The following is a 19,939-nucleotide window of genomic DNA, read 5'->3' as shown; positions in this document are numbered from 1 at the left end:
GATGGTAGGACATGATAAAAATTATTATTCATTTTGTCCCATTTCGTTTTTTAAAGGGTATTTGTCACTTTACATTTTCACGGGTGATATTTGTCCTCTGCATTAACTATTAGGAGTGTTTAAATGTGAATATTACTCAGTTTTGTAGATTTTTTGGCATTACAGTTAGTTTGACCCGGTTCCACAGAACCGAAAATATCACAATATCACAATTCCCCATCCTCTTTCTTATATTATTTGACAATTTGGCCAATGTTTCACCAGTTTTTATAGTATAGTTTATCTTGATGCAGTAATAGTCTTTTTTCATTCCATTTCATTCTTTTTTTGGTGTTGGTATTAGGTATTAAAAGTCCTTAAGTTGTCACTTTACTGTCATCTGGGGACCCCCAAAAATCATGTCGGGGGTCCCCACAATGAGAACCACTGGTCTAGGACAGTCAAAGTTTTCCTTTACTTTGTCTTGTAAAGGAACACTGATCTGAGATGTCATCAATATCCATATGATGATGATGATGATGTTATGATCATATCTGTTTTGTCGAAAAGACTTACTTAATTTTGATTTGGCTACTGTGAAGTGTGTAATTAGTCCTCTACTATTTCTACACAGCTTCCTCATACAATATAGAATCACTGTACAATTCACTGTACTTTTTTTTGCAGACTGAGGGTGATGTAACTAAAACGAACAGAGAGGGGGAGGATTATGTGTGTGTGTGTGTGTGTGTGTGTGTGGGGGGGGGGGGGTCTGCCTGTCCTCCCCTACGTCCTCAGAACACACATAAATACACAAGGCTTTGGTCATAGGGGACACTCAAATTTGAAACTTCAGTTAAACTCAAAATGTCAGGAAGAGGCAAAGGAGGCAAAGGGCTAGGGAAAGGAGGCGCCAAGCGTCATCGCAAAGTGCTTCGTGATAACATCCAGGGAATCACTAAGCCCGCTATCCGCCGTCTGGCTCGCCGTGGTGGTGTCAAGCGTATCTCCGGTCTGATCTACGAGGAGACTCGGGGAGTCCTCAAGGTTTTCCTGGAGAACGTGATCCGTGACGCAGTCACCTACACCGAGCACGCCAAGAGAAAGACCGTGACCGCCATGGATGTTGTCTATGCTCTGAAGAGACAGGGACGCACTCTGTACGGCTTCGGAGGATAAATAACTGACCCGATTTACCAACAACTCAAAGGCTCTTTTAAGAGCCGCCCACACTTTATACAATGAGTTCATCCCTAATTTTGCATACAGATGATGTAATATTTTTTATAAAGCAAGCAAAAACGGTGATGCTGAATACATTAACATGAATATGCAGTTGCATTAGCCGTAGAGTACGACTCGTATGTATTTTCTGAGTCGTATTCTACGGCTACAGTTGCATTTTATCATGTCAGTACCATGGCCAGTGTCATGTCAGCAGACCCCTGCTCCATCTAATTCCAAACATGTCTTCTTTAATGCAACACTGTCATTTAATGGTTCCAAAACAAAACGCTTTAACATTAACCTGAGTGGGTCGATAATATCCCTTAGTAGCCATGGTTCACATGACGCTTGTCATGGAATGACAGTCATGTTTCAGGGCTAATCCCTTAGTATTACTATGGCAAGACAAGTGAAACACCTTTAACTGCACGACAGTTCTGAGCAGAGGATTGATTCTAGTTTAATAATAAGGATAATATATCAAACTTATATAGCGCTTTTCTTAATACCCAAGGACGCTTTACAAAACGAATCAAAATAAACAACTTTATTAGGAGAGAAATAAAGTTAAATCAAGCTACCCTTATTAGTCTAGCAAGAAGCATTTAAATATATCATTTCAACATGTGTATTGAGAATGGGGGGGGGGGGTCAGTGACAAAATGGGGTTGGCAAGATGACAAGTTTCTTTCATGTTTTTTTTGCCATTTGAAAAGACTATTTTTGCAATGAATATGTGTGCCTGAAAATGTAGAAAATGTTGGATATTTCATGTGAAGGTGTTCTTATTTTTTGGTATTAAGTTACTTTACACTGCAATAGAAGCTTATTGTATTCCATGTTCCATTATTCCACTTTTCCTGTATATTATACATTACTGGTTACACCTCGTGGCAATGTTGCTTTTACAGTCAAATTGTACTTTGGTGAAGAACGCGACACTGAAAATAAAGCATGGCTGTCAATAAGGTGCTTTACTTAATTTCAACTTATCAGGATAAAAATGTTAGTGAAATTGTGTGTGCGCGCAAACGCAGGTTGTCATGCCAATAAAAGCTCCTATTAAGTGAAGTGTACGCACTGCGCATGAGTGATTGGGAGAAAAGCTTGCCACTAGATACAGTGCAGAGGATAAAAAACTATATAATATACAAGATAACAATTGCGCGCTTATATTAAAGGAGGAGTTCACCCAAAAAATGACTTATTCTCTATCAATTGCACACCCCATGAAGCCTTGAATTCATTAATAAATAAAGAAGTCATTTTTTGGGTGAAGTACTCCTTTAACACCTCCCAGAGGGCAATGGAATTCACTAGTTATATTGAAAGAGTGGGTGGCTCTTAAAAGAGCCTTTGTGGGGTTTGTTCTGTCGAATGAAGTAGAATTATTTCTTGGCGGCTTTCTCGGTCTTCTTGGGGAGCAGAACAGCCTGGATGTTTGGCAGAACACCGCCCTGAGCGATGGTCACTCCACCCAACAGTCTGTTGAGCTCCTCGTCGTTGCGGACGGCCAGCTGAAGGTGGCGGGGGATGATGCGAGACTTCTTGTTGTCACGGGCTGCGTTTCCAGCCAACTCCAGGATCTCAGCGGTCAGGTACTCGAGGACAGCCGCCAGATAGACCGGGGCGCCGGCACCGACACGCTGAGCATAGTTTCCTTTACGCAACAGCCTGTGCACACGACCGACGGGGAACTGGAGCCCGGCACGAGATGAACGGGTCTTGGCCTTTGCCCTAGACTTTCCTCCGGTTTTGCCTCGCCCTGACATGTTTTAGCTTTATTTCTTGAGATAGTCAACGAAGAAATGTGCTGGACGACGGATGAACACGAAACCTTTTATATCTTCAATTCAGTGCTGTCTGTGTGCGCCCCACCAATCATAAATATGAGTGAGAGCGCGGGGTGAGTGTGTATGAGCGCCCCTCCAATCACAACTAGTGGCGTGAACGGTTCCTCCCAGAGAAGGAGGTTCCTGACCATGAATGAAAGCGCGGGCTGACTGTGTATGAGCGCCCCACCAATCAGTAGGCTACTAGACTCGTGGCGTGATCGGTTCCTCCCAGTCTAAACTGTGGATCCTCCCCAAACAAGGAGGTTCCTGACCAGAGACCAATCAGAGAAAGACGGCGTCTCAGAGCCGCTAAAATAAAGAGCAGGAGTTTGCGCTCATTTCATCACAACTTCAAACTCTACAGATTTAAGTGGAAAGAAAGATGGCAAGAACCAAGCAGACCGCTCGTAAGTCCACCGGTGGCAAAGCCCCAAGGAAGCAGCTCGCCACAAAGGCAGCTCGTAAGAGTGCGCCCGCAACCGGTGGAGTGAAGAAGCCTCACCGTTACCGTCCTGGTACAGTGGCTCTGAGAGAGATCCGTCGTTACCAGAAATCTACCGAACTGCTGATCCGCAAGCTGCCCTTCCAGCGCCTGGTGAGGGAGATCGCTCAGGACTTCAAGACCGACCTGCGCTTCCAGAGCTCCGCCGTCATGGCTCTACAGGAGTCAGCCGAGGCTTATCTGGTCGGTCTGTTTGAGGACACCAATCTGTGCGCCATCCACGCCAAGAGGGTGACCATCATGCCCAAAGATATCCAACTGGCCCGCCGTATCCGTGGAGAACGTGCTTAAACTGATCTGTCACTGTTAGAACCCCAAAACGGCTCTTTTAAGAGCCACCCAACTATTTATTTAGAGAGATCCTGTCAACTATATATTTTTGTAGTTTAATAATGCGTAAAATGATGTATTCCCCAATTAATGAAAAACACGCACATACATATGTATACACTAAATTGTGCCGCTGATCTAGATGTCCCATGTCTTGTGTACCCATTTATATAGGCACCGAATAAAATGTAGATACAGTCTTTGTCCGACGCTTAATCATGCACGCTCTGTCACTGCATGAACTCCGTCAGTGCTGTTTGCACGTGCTGTTGTATGTTGTAGGGTCAGTCTGACCATGGCACTGACATGCCACTGACAAATAAACAATAAGTACGCACATCCACTCACTAAAAACCAGGTGCTGGGCTGAGGTCAGAATCCAAAAAGAATAAACTCTGCACACTAGTAACATGGTACTGACCATATAGGACCACAATGGAAACAAGTCCCGGGAACCTTTTTGTGTTATCCTTTATTCCTTTTAGCCTATAAATGTCTGACTGCACCTCGTGCTGTTTTCATTTCTGTCTAATAAAGTATTCAATCAATCAATGATACTAACCGTGATACTGGCCATGACTAACCATGATACTGACCATCATGAAAATGGATTTGGTCTCACACTCTTTGAATTACTGATAGCTGGGATGGTGTAAATTGTGAAATGTTAACAATATTATACTTAATACAATAATGTTGGCTACAAACTGAACAACTGAACTCAAATTACACAAAAGATCTGTGGCAGGTGTTTATACAAATTAAACAATTAAACTGTTTTCTTTACTTACATATTTGATTTAATTAGAACTTAGACCAAAATAAAGCAATCATATTGCAGAATTATTTTGTAGCATGACATGATAATAAGTTTATGATTTAAGTGGTTAGTAAAACCTGGTAGACAAAGATATGAAGTAATAGATGACCAATAGACTCAGTTGGACATCTGTAAAATAGTCCATAAAATACATGCTAATTTCATTCATGTTGTCCTCATGTGATGTGACATTACAAAAAGTTGAAAATGTTGAAAATGACTAAGTCACTATGTGTAAAGTAATATTATATTAAAATAATATCTACACACCAGTTTTAATAAAATAATGAATGCAAATATATAACATGTTAAAAAGTCACAAAACATCTTCACAGTATTATCAATGGTAGCCTAATCTATCTAATGCATGGAAGGAGTGTGTCAGTGAAAGAGTCATAATCAAATACAGATACCACAGTTGATTGAATATTTAAACAAGTTTCATTTTCTAGTTTGGTCACAGTAAGTTGTCCACAAATGGACTAAGTTTTCCAATGGCTGTCACCTGACATTGGAAGTCGGGATCGATGATCGATGCACCATCATAATGCCGTCAACTGGAGTGTGTTTACTGGGGTAAGAAAACCTTCTATTTTTAGCTAAACGGATGGCAAAACAACAGTATAGTTTATGGTATTGCGTCGCCAGGTATGTCTGCTAAGAGGACTGTGAGTAGTGTTGTTAATGTAACTTAGTTTAAAATGTTTTAGAAGAAAAATGACAGAGGAAACACTATGCTCTGACAGTGGAAGGGTGATGTTTTGAGCGTATCACTTAAAACGAGAGCACTGTTTTCATCTCAGATACATTCATAACAAAAAGGCACATGCGTGCTAACTGGTCAGCTCTTTGTCGCATTTCATAACATACACCGTAGTTTGTTATAACTAGTTTTTATCGAGGAGAAAACACAAGTGGCACATTAAGCCACCTAGACAAGAGGAGCTGTGTGTGTTGACTCTACATGGTTCTCATGTGGTGTTTAAATCCAGCCCCTTCAATGCGTTCATCATCAGTTTAACCGACTTTGCTATAGAGAAAGAAGGACAAATCACTATTTGTGATAACCATGGCAGAGGTCGCACCAGCTCCAGCTCCGGCTAAGGCCGCCAAGAAGAAGACCGCTCCCCGACCCAAGAAGACCGGCCCCAGCGTCGCTGAGCTCGTCGTCAAGGCCGTGTCCGCCTCCAAGGAACGGAGCGGTGTGTCTCTGGCTGCGGTTAAGAAAGCTCTGGCTGCCGGTGGCTACGATGTGGAGAAGAACAAGGCCCGCGTCAAGATCGCCGTCAAGAGCCTGGTCGCTAAAGGCACCCTGGTCCAGCTCAAAGGCACCGGTGCATCTGGCTCTTTCAAGATGAACAAGAAGGCTGAAGTAGTTAAGGTGAAGAAGCCTGCTGCCAAGAAAGCAGTTAAAGCCAAGAAGCCTGTTGCAGCCAAGAAGCCCGCAGCGGCTAAGAAGCCCCAGAAGGCGGTAGCAAAGAAGACTGCAGCCACCAAGAAATCGCCGAAGAAAGCCAAGAAGCCTGCCGCCAAGAAAGTGGTAGCTAAAAGTCCGAAGAAGGCCACCAAGAGCCCCAAGAAAGTGGCTAAGAAGCCCGCAGCAGCCAAGAAAGCTCCAGCCAAGAAGGTTGCCAAACCCAAGGCAGCAAAAAAGGCCGCTCCCAAAAAGAAGTAGATTGTCTGTACCCTCTATACCCACAAAAGGCTCTTTTAAGAGCCAACCACTTAATTTTATTAGAGTATCCTCACATTTTACTCATGGTCACATGTGAGCACTGGAATTATAACCAGTTTGTGCCTGTGTGTTAATAGTCAAATACCACACACAAATCGTTCATAACAAAGTCTAGTTAAGAAAATGACACAAATGGGGCACTTACTGAAATATAATTGACATGGTAACCTAGTAAATAAACATTCCCCCAGCTGGACTGGGTTTTAACCTGACCATTTCTCCCCTGCCATTTCTCTCACTTTTACTATGGATGCTTGCTAACCCACCCCAAATCTAGTAGTTTTCGTTCCCTACCTATGTTGAATACACTTATTGTAAGTCGCTTTGGATAAAAGCGTCTGCTAAATGACCGTAATGTAATGTAATGTAATGTATTGACCTAATTGCGTTAACATAAACATATACATCACTGTTCGATTCGCTATTGTCCTGACAAATGCTTGGGTTTAAAATAACATTAAAATGTAATAGTACCAAAATCATATACATTATTATAAATAGTAACCCCCAATTATATGATATAGAGGAGTTGTTTAGCAATATTACTGATCCGAGGGTGGCGTGTGTGTGTGGGGGGGCAGTGAAGTCTGCCTGTCCTCCCTTACGTCGTCAGACCACATATAAAACGACATGGCTCTAATAAAAAATAAAATGGTTTAATAACCTTATCTTACGACATTTTCATCATGGAAATGAACACAATTAAATATTTTTGCATGTGTGTGTGTGTGTGTGTGCGCGCGCGCGCGTGCGTGTGTCAATAGGTTGTGCAGCTGGTCCAGTTGCCCAATGTTCTGATGTAGTTTTGGTGTGTGGGCCTTATACAAAATGTGTACAACTATTAGGCCTGAATAAAATGTCCACTTGAGAAAACTAATGGAAGAACACATACGTATTGATGTCAGTCTGTTGTTGAGTGCAACCCTCCTTTGAAAGTTCTTTTACACTTTCCCATGACAACAAGGAAGAATGTGTAATGGTGTGTTGTGACTGACAATGAGTAAATTCAACATCTAACCCAGGCATCAACAATGAACACAACATTCGTGTGTGCCAGCATCACAACAGCCTCTAGCTTCCTCCTTTTCCCAAATATCACCCCAGTGTACAAGAGAGGTTGATACTGTAGAGAATAAAGGCAGATTGATTATAATATCATGCATTTGGAAGTTATCCTGTTAACAATCCTGTATAATAATAAAAAATAAAAAAACGCCTATACACAGCATACCCAAAGTAAATTGATTGTTGTTCTTGAACCATTTGGAATAAATGCATGGGCATGGTCTCATTTTAAATGTAACATAGTTTCACAAACTTTATAGCACAGTGTGTGTACTATTCTCATATAATCGTCAAAAATCATTTAAAAAAAAAGATGTCAGCCTGTTTTAGGAACTAATGTTGTGCAAGTCCCTGCAGGCGATTCTATGCTTCAGATATCATGGGTAATTCTTATGGGACTTTCCGTCACATCTCTACCTGCGCACTTCACCCCTCATAAGTACATCTATGCCTGTAATGTGGAGCATGAGGCCCTGCAGGAGCCTGAAACTAGGTGTTGGGGTTAGAACTCAAAATGTTTAGGATCCAGCTGAATAAATGATTCTTATTACCAAATCATTATTCCACTTTATGTTATAATTAACACCTGTTTTATATAAGCAAAGCATTGATGAGCATGAGACCTTGAGAAAGCATGAGAACCTATCAAGAAATGTAATTAGCAAAACTGCAAATGTCTCACACACGCACGCACGCACGCACGCACACACATGCACACACACACACACGCACGCACGCACGCACACACACACACACACACACACACACACACACACACACACACACACACACACACACACACACACACACACACACACACACACACACACACACACACACACACACACACACACACACACACACATTTTACTTCTCATCTAATCTCCACTCTATCTAATCCACTCTACTTGATTATACTTTGTTCTGTGGTTGATGAATATCCCTTCCTTTCCATTGTACAGGATTTAATTCTGCCAAATGTATAACATAGTCCAATGCAAAACAGGGACTACGTCACTATGATTGGATATTTAATATTTTCTTTCCTTGTTCCTGTTCTGATCCTGTAGACTTGTTGCTACCTCCTGTCTCCTGAGAGAGAAACTTTAGTGTTCTAGCTTTCTTTGATATGAAAGCATGATTCTCAGGAGTTACCCCTTCCCCCTTTTTAGTCAGGTAAGTAACATCTTTTCTATTACACCTGTCTGGGTGAAATGTCATTTCACTAAATGACAGTCATCCAGTTCATTATCAGTTATCCTCAAATGCCCCAATATTTATTTTGATTTTTACGATTTTTTTTCTTTTTTCTTCAACACAATGTTAACATTTAGATAGCAGGTTAATTTAGTAAGATGCCAGATTTACCTGCTATCCTAATATTATCCTATTAATAGTACAGATTATTATTTTGATAGTAATAGATTTTAGATTGATGCTGGGCAAATGGAGAGCAAACAAAATGTGCAACCACATTTACGGAAAAACAGAACAGAGGTATGTATGAGCCACAGGAGGGTAATTGAGAAGATCGAGTTGGTCTCACAAATACCACTGCTGAAGAATATGTCAGGTACAAAGGTGCAACTCAATTATGCTAATGACAATGTTATGTTGATGTATCTTCCAGATGAACTAACAGCTAAGCCCAACATCACAGTGAAGTCAATGAAGCTGCCCGGTGGCAGACATCTATCCATGCTTGTGTGCAATGCACACAACTTTTACCCCAAACAAATCCTATAGTCATGTGGCTGACAATTTCAGGTGTTGACTAGCGGAGATTTCTATTATCAATTCCATTCCTTCCTGGAATACACTCCAACACATGTAGACAGATTCCAGGTCATTGTTGACCTGGCATAGTGTATAGTTTCAATGTAGGCTGATGATAGGTTCTTGGTTTACGTATGTATACGTTATTATTAGATATTTTCATTATTATTAGATATTATTTCTATGCATTTGATGTATCATTCATCTATTATGATGTATTATAATGTGTTATCTTGTGTCCTTGCTTACTGTGAATCGCTCTGGATGAAGAGCGTCTGCTAAATGCCTAAACTGTAAACTGTAAACAACAGGAGAGACAATTACCTGTATAGTGGAACACCCCAGCCTCAGCTGAGCCCATGTTTCAACACTGGGGTAAGATTAATCAGATGATCAAAACACACTTGACCCCATTTCTTTCGCAGACCGCTTGCCCCCAGCGGTTCTTGTATTGTATCTGCAATACTGATGACAGTGAAGTGACAATTTGAGGACTTTGAAGAAGAAGAAAAAAAAAGAGACCATTACTGCATCACATGTAATCAAGAAAAAATACCATTACTGCATCAAAAGTAATCAAGAAAATATTACTATAAAAACTGGGCAAACATTGGCCAAATTGTCAAATATTATAAGAATGAGACAAAAATTATGAAAATAGCTGATCTACAAGCTCACAACGCCTTATCTGTGGAACCGAGTCAAACTAATTGTAATGCCTCAACATCTATCTAAGTGCTTGTCAGGGTGGGGGTCCCCAGTTCAAATATGATTATTAGGACAGTTAGTTGCCCCCTCCCCCTTCTTGTTCGCTTAAATAACTATTGAATTGATTATATAACTAATTGAGTTAAAAAAAAGTTTAGAATTGTTAGCTTTGCATTTATGAATATGAAATATAGCTAAAATAACTATTACATTGATTTTGTATAAGTCATTGCGTTTATTATGATTATTGTTGTGGGGGGTATGTGGTGTAATGGACATTAGCCTACATTTTAAAAGTAAAACACCAAACATTGACGTTGTGATTTCATGCAAACCTTCTGCGGGGGTCAATATCTAGCTAAATTAATGAGAAATTAAGAGCTTATTTCTCTTATTTTCTATTTGTAATGAATTAAATGATGAATACTAACAAGTGATCAGTTGTTGAAATAAAACAGTTCATTTATGTATTTAAAGATAAAAACTTCAATTGCCAAACATATAATAAAAATAAATGAAATCATACAAACATGAATTAAGCAGAAAACATAAATGCAAACATAAATAGAATGCACATACAACTTTGTTCTCAACCTTTGTAATCAAGGACCCCCAGTATAATATGCATTAGGCCATGGACCCCCATTTTATTTCTGCATGGGACCCTTCACCTACACTGGACAATACTTACTCTTGAGAGATTGAGAGTGAACACATCAAATTGACCCTTTGGTTCCATAGTTACAATTATTGGTCCATTTGTAACATTTTTACACTCAGAGTTAAAGACCCAACACCTATAACTGTCCATTTAGTCACCAGTTCCTAGCTATCAATATTTTTGCTCATAAAAAAACCCTAAAGGACCCCTGGGGGGTCCCTGGAACCACTTTGAGAACCAGTGCTCTATAGGGCCTTTTGCTGATGAGGCCATTACACTTACTGACACATGATATAAGATATGATCATAAGCAAGGTTCAATGTCTCTTCATTTGTAAACTGTATATATGCCAGAGTGCCAAAGGCCAATTTCCATTTTGTTTGTCTGATTTTTTGTTTTTTAAAGATATTTTTGGGCCTTTTTCTGCCTTTACTTATGGGATAGTAGGCTGATAGGAAATGGGGAGAGAGATGGGGGATGACACACCGCAAAGGTCGTAAGGATCGGGAGTCGAACCCATGACACGCTGTCAAACTGGATTACCAGCATGTGGTATGCGCCTGGACCGCTAGGCCAGCGGACGCCCCTGTTTGTCTGATTTTAATGGGTAATCGTTTTCAGTAACACTTTACTTAAAGGTCAGGTATAATGCATTATAATCACATAATGCACTCATAAGGCTCCATAACACTCATAAGGCTTCATAACCCTCATTATAAACGTTGATAAGTATGCATAACAACTTATAACAAATACACTTAATAAATGTTATGGCAGTTATAATGTGCTGTTCTGCTGAGCTTATGATGCATTATGACCAGCACTCATAATACTTCATAAACCTATCTATAAGTTGTTACTTAAAAGTGCAATATAACTCATTATAAATGTGATTATAATGCATTATAGACCCAACCTTACTGTAGCATACAGTCTAACCACGTTTTCTTTGCCTTTTGTTAGACCTGGCTACCAGCTGGGTATGAATATCATCAGCCAGTGTTAGTACAGCTATTTAAATATGGGGGTATATTTTGGCTAAACCATTCAATACTTTATAAACCAAGTAACCAACAGTTAGTATTTTGAAGTAAATTCTTTGACATACAGAGAGCCAGTGTAAATCTAGTTATTTGGGGGGGTTTGTGTGGGTACATGGACATATGTGGATGCATTGATGTGTATATGTGTTGAATGTGTATGTGGTAATACTCAAGTAATAAAGTCGTCTACCATTGACACTGGTGCAGTTGTTGGGCAACAGACACCACCCTCTGTGGAACATGTGATGGTGCAGATACAGCTCAACCAATCATATGCTGGGAGTCGCACACTTCATTTGCATTGGCTAGCTATAAATAGTGCTGCGACAACACTGTTAAAACACATTCGTCGCCGCAAATCTTCAAAATTTGGTAAAATGCCTGAACCAGCAAAGCCAGCGCCCAAGAAGGGTTCCAAGAAAGCCGTCACAAAGACTGCCGCTAAGGGTGGTAAGAAGCGCAGAAAGACCAGGAAGGAGAGCTACGCCATATATGTGTACAAGGTCCTGAAGCAGGTTCACCCTGACACCGGTATCTCTTCCAAGGCCATGGGCATCATGAACTCCTTTGTCAACGACATCTTTGAGCGTATCGCCGGCGAAGCCTCTCGTCTGGCTCACTATAACAAACGCTCCACCATCACATCTAGGGAGATACAGACTGCCGTCCGCCTGCTGCTCCCCGGTGAGCTGGCCAAGCACGCCGTGTCTGAGGGCACCAAGGCTGTCACCAAGTACACCAGCTCCAAGTAAACTTCATACCCTGATATTAACACAAAGGTCCTTTTAAGGACCGCCCATTTTCTCACTTGAAGAGTTAATCCACGTGTGGGCATTAATTGCCAATTTAAATGTGAATGTAATTGGCCTGTATTTTTCTTGAATAACTATAATTTGATTTTAAGGGTAATTCTGTAGCCATTTTTGGTAACCTAATTAGAAGTCCACTGAGCAATAGTTCTGGATTATACAGAGACTTTTCCAAATCGGGAGGATGGAAGATGAACATTGGTGGATTTATTAGATATATTTATATCTGTTACACTGGTCTAGTAAACTGCACCTTCTGCTACCTTTTAAAGCAAGGTCGTCAAGGCTATGGAAAGTGCTATGGGCTAAGGTGGAGTCTGAAGAGGTGAGTTTTAAGATTAATGCTAATAACCCCCCCCCCCCCCCATTAATTAGTATAAAATAAAACACTAACTCAGTTTAGCTGTTTCTCTCTCTTTTTCTTCAAATATTTGTGCAGGTTCCATCGTTTTTGTTTTCAGGAACAGAAAAAAAGGAGGGTGATGAGAAAAAAAGGATAGGCAGGTAACCTGTAAAATAGATTGTATCAACTCAACTGCATTTATAGAAAAGACTCAACAAGGACGGGTGTAATATGGTCTCTGGAGTGGGTACTGATGAGCAGGTGGGCTCATGCAGCAGCTGAGTTCTTTGGAGGTGATGTGATGAATGCATAAATGAGTGAGTGTTTTGGCAAATGTCAGAGGGCTGGATGTGGGCAATATTGAAAAGGCAGTTTTGGTGATCTGGTTTACGTAGGGGAGGGTAAATGCAAGATTGTATATTGTCTAGTAGTGTATATCTTCAAATACACTATTCACAATGCATCTAATACATATATTTGTTCAAATCATAGCACTAATTGTGTGGATCGTAAAACAATTAACAGTCAACTGTGAATATATGTGGATCATGGTACTTGCATTTATAAATACTGTTGTTTTTCTCACCATATAAGAATTTAACAAAATACGTTTGGGTTCACAAGCATACATTGTGAACAGACGATTAAATTAAAGTTACCGATTCTGAGAAACTACTGAGGCCAAGAATAATTGTTTTTTGAGGATGATAACATTGGCATGCAAAAAGTACATTTGGTATTAAACAAAACATTTACACCTCAATCAAATATTGCATTCTAAATCGTATTTTCTTTATTGTGACCCTCACAGACATTGAAAGGCAATTGAAATTAAACCAATCATTGTAATTCTTAATACAAATGAAAACATTGACCCAGAGTCTTACTAATAAAGCTCAACATCTTTTCACCTATAATTTGAATGTCACTTCCTAAAATAACAATGGGACCAAAAGTAACCTTTGGTGCGGAACCCATAACGGTGACGTTTTCTACAATTAAATATGTTCACTGATATCAAATGTACAAGTTTAGTAGTGGAAGTTTTAATTACAGATGTGGAAGTGCAGGGTTTAGTGGCTTGACTGTGGAGCCTGATGACTGCTGGCAGTGGCATGAATACAGGCACATGCCAGAGATCTGTTTTCATTCTCCATTGTATGTGCACAAGAAGTTCAACCTGAGACATCTGAAAGGTTGTGGTCATGATTCTCAAACTGGGTCCGGAGGGGCTTCCAGGGGGCCCCCAAGATCCCCAGACCCCCAGCAACATTGGCATCACAGTCAGTTTAACCACTTAAACCCTATTTTAAACTTATTTAAAAGAAAATAGATCTGCAAGCTCACAACATGCTGCAGAAGATAATCATGTTTACACATGATCAATTCATAATAATGAATTAACTAATTAATATCAATCAGCCTGAAGAGCTAGAACATACATGGGCAACTAGTGGCCCAGGGGCCACATGCGGCCCCCACCTTCACTTAATGCGGCCCACAGGTTAATAGAGGAATACTGATATATTATTGATTTCAGCTATTACAATTACAAACATGACCCGCTTTAATTACTTTAATGACTAGTATTAAAATGTTATTGTCTTTTTTTAATGTCCAATGTATTTGTATTTAAGATCATAAAGTAATTAAAAATAAAGTATTTGAAATTAAATAAAACATTTACTTTTCCAATTAGAAAATTACAAAAATAGCCGATCTACAAGCTCAAACACTATTTTTGCTACTTTTGAGTGACATTAATTTACGAAATAAATCAAGTTAAAATATGGAGATAAGAGGTTTCTGCCCGACAGCAATAATATGCAATGTGGCCCCCTAGAGTGAGTGTGGAAATATAGTGGCCCTCTCCATCATCAAAGTTGCCCACCCCTGAGCTAGAATCAGGTACCAACATGAGAACATCAACCTGAAAAGGTGAAGATCAATAATTCTATATCACACCCACATACAAGATGCATGTTACTAAAATGTTTCAAAACATATACCAACATTTTCACATTAAATCAAGATTGTTGATGCTGATCGACAAGCTCTCATGAGCTTATCGATCAGCTGTTATCAAACAGCCGACAGGGTTTAAGTGGTTAAAGTGATGTTGGTGCTTATATATATATATATATATATATATATATATATATATATATATATATATATATATATATATATATCATATATATCATACATACATACATACATGGATTTCCATTGGCATGGTACCACACCACACCACACCACACTGACCAACACAGCATCGGTTTCCACTACAATGAAGTGGGTAGAGTGGGGTGTAAGTGGTACTAAACTGGTGCCGAAAAAGGACCTACTACTGGGTAGGTCTGAGCTGGGCCAAGCTGGGCCATAGCAGTGACGTATAAGGCTGCTGCTACTGATTGGTCGGCTCACAGCTGTGTCTGTCCACTCAGGTCTCTAAAATGTAAACACTACGGGAGCAGTGTTGCCATGTCCACTTATTATAAGCGACATTGGGCTTATTTTTCTGTAAAGTTGCTTGTAAATATTGGTAGTACTTTTACTCCACTACAATTATCTGAAAAGTATTAGTTACTAGTTACTTTTCAGATATAAATGATTACATTATAAAACATACATTAACCACTTAAGCCCTATTTTATACCTAGGCTATTTCAAAATAGCCGATCTACAAGCTCACAACGCATCGCATTGCATCATTGTAGATCTGCTATTTTCAAACATTTTAGTACTTACTTTTGGTACCTTAAGTACATTTTGATACCAATAGTTTTTGGACTTTCACTTGTAGAGTGCTTCTACATTGCAGTATTGATACTTTTACTTAAGTAAAACATTTGAGTACTTTTTCCACCACTGCTTGCTTCTAAAATGTAGTTGATTATTTGGGGCTTGTTACCATATGTTGTTGAAACCAGTGGTTCTTAAACATTTTCATGTCAAGCACCACCAAATTAATATGTATTTGTCATCATTATATATGTATATATTTTTTTTAAATAGCAGATGCACACACTCACAATGCGTCGCATCGCTACGCGTTGTGCGTTTGTAGATCTGCTATTTTCAAATAGCCGTAGATAGTCGCTTCTTTTGGGATTGTTTTCATAGACCTGATTGCTTATTTTTTCTGCTAAACCTGGCAACAATGAAAGCCGACGACACATGCTAATAATGTTTTTTATATAAGTGATGGCAACGTGTTTAGACACCACACAGGTCTTCCCAACAATAGCGAAGATTAAAGTCAGGGTGAACATGGCCAAATAATAACTTAAGAGCCAAACTAGCTCTGAGGAAGCACGCTAGCATTTAGGCTAACCCTGTAGCCTGAGGCTAGGTTGGTGTGTTAAAGAAAGGGGCGTTGATTTCCTTCGGGAGGGGAGGGTGGGGATTCTGCGAGTGGGGACTTTTGTGCAATGGAAACGCAAGACATTTTGAAGCGGTTCGGTTCTGGTCTGGTCAATGCTGGACTGGACTATTCTATAAGCCGTAATGGAAATTGGACAATATGTGTGTGTACGGACCCCTGTCCCTGGACCCCACTTTGAGAGAACCATTGTTCTATATCATCATGGTTACCAATGATGAGCAATGTTCAACAAATGATAATAGTTTGAAATTGTGTTTTTGCTGTTAGTAATTTCTTGACAATAAGAAGTGTATTAGTGTGTTATACCAAAACATTCTGGGCACTAGGGAAATCTCCACATTATTGGGAATGTTTCCATTGTCTCAATGAATAGACAGATAGATATAGAGGCTATTGTAGACCTTTATTGATCCCCATGAGGAAATGTGTGTGTCATAGCAGCAACAGTAGTAAGCATGACACACTGTATATAGTTTGAAGATCAAAGCAGAAACATAACAATAACCAAATGACTTTTGCAATAAATTATACATCCCTCATTACACGTCCCTCAAAATGTGACAGGGACAATAGAGCATACGAGCGGGAAAACATTATGCAGAAGTAAAGACACCACCCTCTTTGTGGCAAGACCACCAGCCAATCCTATGCTGGGAGTCACACACTAGATTTGCATGGCTCAGTATAAATACTGGCGCGATCTATTCGTGTGAATTCATTCTTCGCCACTAGTCGTCGAGTATAATCAAAATGCCTGAAGTTGCAAAACCAGCGCCCAAGAAGGGCTCCAAGAAAGCCGTCACCAAATCCGCCGCTAAGGGCGGCAAGAAGCGCAGAAAGTCCAGGAAGGAGAGTTATGCCATCTACATCTACAAGGTCATGAAGCAGGTCCACCCTGACACCGGCATCTCTTCTAAGGCCATGGGCATCATGAACTCCTTTGTCAACGACATCTTTGAGCGCATCGCCGGAGAAGCCTCTCGTCTGGGTCACTACAACAAGAAACGCACCATCTCATCCAGGGAGATTCAGACCGCCGTCCGCTTGCTGCTCCCCGGTGAGCTGGCCAAGCACGCCGTGTCTGAGGGCACCAAGGCTGTGACCAAGTACACCAGCTCCAAGTAAACTGTTAATATGCTATGAAAACAACGGTCCTTTTAAGGACCACCCATCTTTTCAAAAAAGAGTCCAAATGCCCAACCACAGAGCCTGCCCGCTAAACCGGTTTGATCAGTTGACGATTGTCATTCATCAGACATTGTTTGATGACAATCAGAGACGACATGGTGAATAAAGGACCATGAGTAACTAGGAATACATGAAACCTAGCATCTGTGACGCAGTGTCTCGTGGTTAAGCTATATAAAAGTGACCAACATGCGATCTACACAGTGCAGAATTAAGTATCATAGGAAATGATAATTTAATTCGTATAAATGAATGGCAGCAAAATGGAATAAGCATAGGCAATCAGAAGTTGAGGATTATTTAATGCAGATTAATGATTGCTCTGAATAGGCAGGGTCCTTTGATGTTTGTATGAACACATTTAAACGTTTTGGCTGAGAGGATTCATGGGACCATCAACATATGTAGTTATTCTTGTGCATTTAACATTTGTCCTCGCGTCATTATTTTGTCACTCAAATAGAAATGAGTCATGTCATAGGTATACAACAATGCTTTTGAAGTCTGCTGGCAACTATTTAGTATTAGCCATTACAGCAGCTCCATACAAGTGACATGGCCCACAGAGCGCCATCAAATCTGACACGTCGATTGCCATTGCGTACTGTAGACATTACGCAACCTGATTACGAGTTGATGTATAATATATTCTGTTTTGTACTTCTGTTGGAAGACAATCTCAAGTTCACCAATATGAATGAATGAATGAATGAATGTCTTTATTGCAGACTCAAGGTCCATAATACATAATACTTTATACAATTAGGTTGAAGGGGGGTGCACACAAGCATCTCGTCTTATGACGATATTGGAGAGACATAGTTCCTCATATAAATGATATAAATGTATAAATATTCGCAATCAAGGGATTTGACTCATTATGTTGAAACAGTGGGTGGCTCTTAAAAGAGCCTTTGTGGGGTTTATTCAGTCGAATGAAGTGGATTTATTTCTTGGCGGCTTTCTCGGTCTTTTTGGGGAGCAGGACAGCCTGGATGTTGGGCAGCACACCACCCTGGGCGATGGTCACTCCACCCAGCAGTCTGTTGAGCTCCTCGTCGTTGCGGACGGCCAGCTGAAGGTGGCGGGGGATGATGCGAGACTTCTTGTTGTCACGGGCTGCGTTTCCAGCCAACTCCAGGATTTCAGCGGTCAGGTACTCGAGGACAGCCGCCAGATAGACCGGGGCGCCGGCACCGACACGCTGGGCATAATTTCCCTTACGCAGCAGCCTGTGAACACGACCGACGGGGAACTGGAGCCCGGCACGAGATGAGCGAGTCTTGGCCTTTGCCCTGGACTTTCCTCCGGTTTTGCCTCGTCCTGACATTTTTTAGCTTTATTTCTTGAGATAGACTGCGAAGAAATGTGTTAGACGAGAGGAACACGAAACCTTTTATATCTTCAACTCAGTGCTGTCTGTGGGCGCCCCACCAATCATAAATATGAGTGAGAGCGCGGGGTGAGTGTGTATGAGCGCCCCTCCAATCACTACTAGTGGCGTGAACGGTTCCTCCCAGAGAAGGAGGTTCCTGGCCATGAATGAGAGCGCGGGCTGACTGTGTATGGGCGCCCCACCAATCAGTAGGCTACTAGACTCGTGGCGTGATCGGTTCCTCTCAGTCTATGGTTCCTCTCAGTCTAAACTGTGGTTCCTCCCCAAACAAGGAGGTTCCTGACCAGAGACCAATCAGAGAAAGACGGCGTCTCAGAGCCGCTGAAATAAAGAGCAGGAGTTTACGCTCATTTCGTCACAATTTCCAACTCTACAGATCCAAGTAGAAAGAAATATGGCAAGAACCAAGCAGACCGCTCGTAAGTCCACCGGTGGCAAAGCCCCCAGGAAGCAGCTTGCCACCAAGGCCGCTCGTAAGAGCGCACCAGCAACCGGTGGAGTGAAGAAGCCTCACCGTTACCGTCCCGGTACAGTGGCTCTGAGAGAGATCCGTCGTTACCAGAAATCTACCGAGCTGCTGATCCGCAAGCTGCCCTTCCAACGCCTGGTGAGGGAGATTGCCCAGGACTTTAAGACCGACCTGCGCTTCCAGAGCTCCGCCGTCATGGCTCTCCAGGAGTCAGCCGAGGCTTATCTGGTCGGTCTGTTTGAGGACACCAATCTGTGCGCCATCCACGCCAAGAGGGTGACCATCATGCCCAAAGACATCCAGCTGGCCCGCCGTATCCGTGGAGAACGTGCTTAAACGTATCTGATATCGTCACTACCCCAAAACGGCTCTTTTAAGAGCCACCCACTTATTTCGTTAAAAGATTTCCACTTATTAAAACCGTTAGCCAACCCGTTATGGCTTTAATTATAGCAGGGAACATTTTCCAACTTTAATGTAGCCTATGTAAGTTCATCATACTTTAGGGGGCATTAGTGTTTTTCCTTTAAAAATTACTTGGGGGAAATTGTAATGCAATTCCCATAATGGTCTGCTCTACTGGGCTATTTGATTAGTGATGGGGCTCTCTCCTCACCATCTCCAGTCCTTGGTGAACACAAAATAAAACAAATGATTGGTAGAG

The 19,939-nt window shown here is 41.1% G+C and overlaps 8 protein-coding genes across 8 annotated transcripts; 6 read left to right on the top strand and 2 right to left on the bottom strand.

Moving 5' to 3' along the window:
• Positions 1-846: 846 nt before the first annotated feature.
• LOC311046213 (histone H4) lies at positions 847-1,158 on the top strand (the record flags this gene model as incomplete). Its single annotated transcript, XM_084058396.1, has 1 exon — positions 847-1,158. The coding sequence occupies one exon, from the start codon at positions 847-849 to the stop codon at positions 1,156-1,158; it is 312 nt and encodes a 103-aa protein (XP_083914522.1).
• A 1,436-nt stretch (positions 1,159-2,594) lies between these two features.
• Positions 2,595-2,978, bottom strand: LOC311045119 (histone H2A-like; the record flags this gene model as incomplete). The annotated part of the gene is made up of 1 exon (XM_084056929.1): positions 2,595-2,978. The coding sequence occupies one exon, from the start codon at positions 2,976-2,978 to the stop codon at positions 2,595-2,597; it is 384 nt and encodes a 127-aa protein (XP_083913055.1).
• Positions 2,979-3,423: 445 nt separating this feature from the next.
• LOC311046205 (histone H3.2) lies at positions 3,424-3,834 on the top strand (the record flags this gene model as incomplete). The annotated part of the gene is made up of 1 exon (XM_084058388.1): positions 3,424-3,834. The coding sequence occupies one exon, from the start codon at positions 3,424-3,426 to the stop codon at positions 3,832-3,834; it is 411 nt and encodes a 136-aa protein (XP_083914514.1).
• Positions 3,835-5,762: 1,928 nt separating this feature from the next.
• On the top strand, positions 5,763-6,368 carry LOC311046202 (histone H1-like; the record flags this gene model as incomplete). Its single annotated transcript, XM_084058385.1, has 1 exon — positions 5,763-6,368. One exon carries the CDS (start codon positions 5,763-5,765, stop codon positions 6,366-6,368), a length of 606 nt encoding a protein of 201 aa, XP_083914511.1.
• Positions 6,369-12,059: 5,691 nt separating this feature from the next.
• On the top strand, positions 12,060-12,434 carry LOC311046210 (histone H2B 1/2; the record flags this gene model as incomplete). Its single annotated transcript, XM_084058393.1, has 1 exon — positions 12,060-12,434. One exon carries the CDS (start codon positions 12,060-12,062, stop codon positions 12,432-12,434), a length of 375 nt encoding a protein of 124 aa, XP_083914519.1.
• A 4,538-nt stretch (positions 12,435-16,972) lies between these two features.
• LOC311046212 (histone H2B-like) lies at positions 16,973-17,347 on the top strand (the record flags this gene model as incomplete). The annotated part of the gene is made up of 1 exon (XM_084058395.1): positions 16,973-17,347. The coding sequence occupies one exon, from the start codon at positions 16,973-16,975 to the stop codon at positions 17,345-17,347; it is 375 nt and encodes a 124-aa protein (XP_083914521.1).
• A 949-nt stretch (positions 17,348-18,296) lies between these two features.
• On the bottom strand, positions 18,297-18,740 carry LOC311046207 (histone H2A-like; the record flags this gene model as incomplete). Its single annotated transcript, XM_084058390.1, has 1 exon — positions 18,297-18,740. One exon carries the CDS (start codon positions 18,738-18,740, stop codon positions 18,357-18,359), a length of 384 nt encoding a protein of 127 aa, XP_083914516.1. The 3' UTR covers positions 18,297-18,356.
• Positions 18,741-19,200: 460 nt separating this feature from the next.
• Positions 19,201-19,664, top strand: LOC311046204 (histone H3.2; the record flags this gene model as incomplete). The annotated part of the gene is made up of 1 exon (XM_084058387.1): positions 19,201-19,664. One exon carries the CDS (start codon positions 19,201-19,203, stop codon positions 19,609-19,611), a length of 411 nt encoding a protein of 136 aa, XP_083914513.1. The 3' UTR covers positions 19,612-19,664.
• Positions 19,665-19,939: the final 275 nt, after the last annotated feature.

The sequence above is a fragment of the Gymnoscopelus microlampas genome, assembly GCF_963454915.1.
Source record: "Gymnoscopelus microlampas genome assembly, chromosome: 5".
Taxonomy (NCBI): domain Eukaryota; kingdom Metazoa; phylum Chordata; class Actinopteri; order Myctophiformes; family Myctophidae; genus Gymnoscopelus; species Gymnoscopelus microlampas.
This window is presented reverse-complemented; position numbering and strand designations above follow the sequence as displayed.